Source organism: Mustela putorius, unplaced genomic scaffold, assembly GCF_011764305.1.
Source record: "Mustela putorius furo isolate JIRA1106 unplaced genomic scaffold, ASM1176430v1.1 tig00000145_pilon_pilon_pilon, whole genome shotgun sequence".
NCBI classification, from domain to species: Eukaryota; Metazoa; Chordata; class Mammalia; order Carnivora; family Mustelidae; genus Mustela; species Mustela putorius.
Window position 1 is genome coordinate 23,083,057 of NW_025421294.1, and position 4,932 is coordinate 23,087,988.

The 4,932-nt window shown below is 48.0% G+C and overlaps 1 protein-coding gene across 1 annotated transcript; it reads left to right on the forward strand.

The window, feature by feature from the left end:
• Positions 1-414: 414 nt before the first annotated feature.
• On the forward strand, positions 415-2,637 carry LOC101679034 (SWI/SNF-related matrix-associated actin-dependent regulator of chromatin subfamily D member 2-like). Its single transcript, XM_013052457.2, has one exon. The coding sequence runs from the start codon at positions 430-432 to the stop codon at positions 1,879-1,881; it is 1,452 nt and encodes a 483-aa protein (XP_012907911.2). The 5' UTR covers positions 415-429; the 3' UTR covers positions 1,882-2,637.
• The last annotated feature ends 2,295 nt before the right edge of the window (positions 2,638-4,932 follow it).

Below are 4,932 nucleotides of genomic sequence, written 5' to 3' on the forward strand. Positions count from 1 at the left end.
GAAGTCCCACTTGTACCCTTGATCAAGGAACTTCACTGGAAGTTATTCAGCAGCTGAAACTTGCTTTTTTACAGGGCACCTGGGTGCCTCAGTTAGGAAAGCGACCGAATCTTGATTTCAGCTCAGGTCATGATCATGAGGTGGAGCCCTGCATTATGCTCTGCGCTGGGCATGGAGCCTGCTCGGGATTCTCTCTTGCCCTCTCCCTCTGCCCTTCCCCACTCTGCTCTGCTCTCTCTATTAAAAAAAATAAAAATAGAGCTTCTTTGGTGTCGCGTCTCGGCGCCTCAGTGGCTCGAAAATCTAGCGGGCGTTACTGCGGGCTCTTTGTGGGTGACCTGGAAAATGGGTTCTTTTTGCCAATACCCAAGATCTTTTTGTGCCCTGCCCCTCCCGTTTCTCCACATAACAAATAACACTCTTGAGTGAATGAGCATTCCCCCTCACCCCCCACTCCCCGCTGAGGAGCTATCAATAAGCCATCGAAATCGGCGGCCTGGTATGTCACCAGGGAGCCGGATGCCCATGGCTGGCTTGCAGGTGGGACCTCCCGCTGGATCTCCCTTCGGCACAGCTGCTGCACTTCGATCTGGGATGCCGCCCACCATGATGGACCCATTCCGCAAACGCCTGCTTGTGCCCCAGGCCCAGCCCCCAATGCCTGCCCAGCGCCAGGGGTTGAAAAGGAGGAAGATGGCAGATAAGGTTCTACCTCAGCGAATTCGGGAGCTTGTCCCAGAGTCTGAGGCGTACATGGATCTCTTGACTTTTGAGCGGAAGCTGGACCAGACCATTGCCCGAAAGCGTATGGAGATCCAAGAGGCCATCAAAAAGCCTCTGACGCAAAAACGAAAGCTGCGGATCTATATGATCTATATTTCCAATACGTTCAGTCCCAGCAAGGCAGAAGGTGACACTGCGGGGACCACAGGGCCCCCCGGGGGAACCCCCGCAGGGGACAAAGTGGCTTCCTGGGAACTCCGAGTGGAGGGAAAACTGCTGGATGATCCCAGCAAACAGAAGAGGAAGTTTTCTTCGTTCTTCAAGAGCCTCGTCATTGAGCTGGACAAGGAGCTGTATGGACCTGACAACCACCTGGTGGAGTGGCACCGGATGCCCACCACCCAGGAAACTGATGGCTTCCAGGTGAAACGGCCTGGAGACCTCAACGTCAAGTGCACCCTCCTGCTCATGCTGGATCATCAGCCTCCCCAGTACAAGTTGGACGCCCGACTGGCAAGGCTGCTGGGGGTGCACACACAGACCAGGGCGGCCATCATGCAGGCCCTATGGCTTTATATCAAACACAACCAGCTGCAGGATGGGCACGAGCGCGAGTACATCAACTGCAACCGGTACTTCCGCCAGATCTTCAGTTGTGGCCGCCTTCGTTTCTCTGAGATTCCCATGAAGCTGGCTGGGTTGCTGCAGCATCCAGACCCCATTGTCATCAACCATGTCATTAGTGTAGACCTGAACGATCAAAAGAAGACCGCATGTTATGACATTGACGTGGAGGTGGACGACCCACTGAAGGCCCAGATGAGCAATTTTCTGGCCTCTACCACCAATCAGCAGGAGATCGCCTCCCTTGATGTCAAGATCCATGAGACCATTGAGTCCATCAACCAGCTGAAGACCCAGAGGGATTTCATGCTCAGCTTTAGCACCGACCCTCAGGACTTCATCCAGGAATGGCTCCGCTCCCAGCGCCGAGACCTCAAGATCATCACAGATGTGATCGGGAATCCGGAAGAGGAGAGACGAGCTGCTTTCTACCATCAGCCGTGGGCCCAGGAAGCAGTGGGGAGGCGCATTTTTGCCAAGGTGCAGCAGCGAAGGCAGGAACTGGAACAGGTGCTGGGAATCCGCTTGACCTAACTGCTCAGGGACCCCCTCCTCTGCTGGGAAGGGGACCACCCTCTGGCGTCATAGACACATAGGCTAAGGATGGGATGAGGGGTGCCTCCTGTCCCCCTCTGCTCCCCAGCTAGAGTTTCATAAATGTAGTGCTAGGATTCCTTGTTGCTTGGTCCCCAAAGCCTTATACTTACTTTTTACTTTGGCTTTAAATGGGTTCTCCACAGCTGCCTCCTTTGCTCCCTGCAGGCAGGCGGGCCCCAGTCGGTCCACTGGACGCTATGCTTTGATTGACATTGTCACGGAGACCTTTCAGACCCAGGCCCGCTGGCTTTGCTTGTTTACAGACCCCCTTGGGGCCAGTGTCCGAGCTGGCTCTGGGGAGCTGGATGAGGGAGAGGAGCACAGCTCACACTCTTCCTGGCCTTTCTAAACCAAAGTTCTTTGCCATTCCTACCAGCCCAGCCTTGCTGCTGGTTTTTCCTTTTCTTTGGGTATTTGCACTATGTGGGAAGCAGGTTTTTCTATGCGGGAGCCACTTTTTTTGTGCAGGGGTAAGTTGGGGTTTTCAGGGAGCCCTGTTTGGTGCCTCCTTCTGTTTTTCCTCAATCTATGCAAGCGGCTCTGGCCGCCATCATCTCCTCGGACGCCAGAGGCCTGCCAGCCCAGCTCTTGAGCCCAGGGCGGTAGAGCCGCCCCCAGGGGGGCTCCAGTTCTCTGGCATGGCCTGAGGTACGGGTGTGCGTGCTTGGTGGAGGGCGGGGGGGATGTGAGGGGACAGGGAGAAAGGTCTGTCGCTGCCCTTCAGAGCTTGGTAGAAGGGTGGACCCCAGGGCTTGGCAAGTGCCACTTCTGGCAGGTTTGGAAATTTCCAAATAAATCCTTGTTTATTGGTGGTAAAAAATAAATAAATAAATAAATAAATAAATAAAAATAAAAATAAAAAAAATAAATAAAAATAAAAAATCGTTTCTTACCACAATAACATTAGCCTATACCCCTAGAAGTGAAGAGCACAGGATCTGGAGTCAAATAAATCCAGGTTTCAATCCCAATTCATTGTGACTTGACTACTTCTCACTTAACCTTTCTGAGCCTCTCTTCCTCATCTGTTAAAACAGGAATGATAATACCTACCTGGGGTGGTTTGCTGTGAAGATTAAATTAGATGCTAGGGTGAGAGCTTAAGAAATGATAGCCATGGGGCGCCTGGATGGTTCAGTGGGTTGAGCGGCTGCCTTTGGCTCAGGTCATGATCTCAGCATCCTGGGATCGAGATCCGCATCGGGCTCTCTGCTCAGTGGAGAGCCTGCTTCCATCTCTCTCTGCCTGCCTCTCTGCCTACTTGTGATCTCTCTCTGTCAAATAAATAAATAAAATTTTTAAAAAAGAAAAAAGAAAGAAGAAATGATACCTATGATTAAATTGTTCACAGATTTAAATTGCTCAGTTGGATAAGCTCCTTCCTTTGGCTCAGGTCGTGATCCTAGAGTCCTGGGATCAAGCCCCACATCAGGCTTCCTGCTCATCAGACAGCCTAATTCTCCCTCTCCTCCCCACTCTCTCACTATCACTGTCTCTCTCTCTCTCAAATAAATAAAATCTTAAAAAAACAAAAACAAATTGGGGCACTTGGGTGGCTCAGTGGGTTAAAGCCTCTGCCTTAGGCTCAGGTCATGATCCCTGGGTCCTGGGATCAAGCCCCCTATGGGTCTCTCTGCTCAGCAGGGAGTCTGCTTTCTCCTCTCTCTCTGCCTGCTTCTCTGCCTGCTTTTAATCTCCATCTATCAAATTAACAAATAAAATCTTTAAAAAAAAACACATAACAATAACAAAAAAAAAACAAACTAAATTTATCCACCAGCTAGTATTTTGGAATAAAATAGTCTAGTCAACTAGGTCATTATAGTCTTCAGAACTCTCTACAAATCAAATGCTTTGATTTGTTGCCCAAAAAGCTAGACCTGGGCATCCATGTTTGTACTCTCTCCCCTTGGCCACTGTTGATTGGACCAAGAGTGAACTCTTAACCTAAGGACAAATCAGATTCCTTTCCTGGGAGCTGAAAAAGTCAATTGTGGGGAGTCATGTAGATTCCAGAGCAAGTACCACCATTTTGAAGTGTGTATAGTTCATGGATAAGCTGAGAAAACTGATAAGGAGAGGTGTGAAGAGAAATACAAAGAAGAAACCACGTAGCTTTACTCCATGTGAAAAAGAGAAATGGCTCTGGTCCTGGTGATTTTTCAGTTTCATGAAGCTTACCTTTGCTAATTTCCTATATTTGGAGTCTATGCAGTCTGTACCCAACCATTAATGCCCACCTTTTCCTGGGCTAACATGCGAACATCTCTTTTCCTTGGAGCTACAGAGACCACGCTAGGATGAGAGCAATGTTGTTCCTTTATGAGGTAAAAATGCTTCTTTAAAAACTCGAGTGGTCTTTTTAGGAATGAGCTTGTATAAAACACACCCTTATGACAGAAAAGTAGTAAGCACAAATTGGTCAGACCAGTTACTAACCAGAGTGTCAACAAGAAACTAGTCAAGAAACCTTTTTTCCCATTTTGTCATTGTACTGAGTCCCAAATTATTTGATTTGCAACAGTGCCTTGAAGTTCCCAAAGAATTGCATTACACGATCTTACAGTTTCTAAAAGAATGTTGAGGAACTAAGCTTGGGTGGGGTTCAAGGACTTACATGCTCTAAAATTAAATTAGAATTAAAGTAAAGGCTCTCTGGATGCCTGGCTGGCTCAGTCAGAGGACCTTGTAAGTCTTGATTTTGAGGTTGTGAGTTCGAGCTCCACCGTGGGTGTAGAGATTACTTAAACTTAATAAAATTTAAAAAAATAAACATAATTATATATATATATATATAAAAGTAAATGCTCTGGTATCCACTCAACTTAGTAGTTTTGTGAAGGTAGGGACTGGATCTTGGTTGTTACGTTTTCTCAGAGCTTAGTGCCTATTCAGTAAGTAATTTTTTGAATAAATGTTGAGACCTCAATACTGTCATCAAAAGACTGAAAAGGAGTTTGGAAGCTTTAGAAAGTAAAATGGTGATTT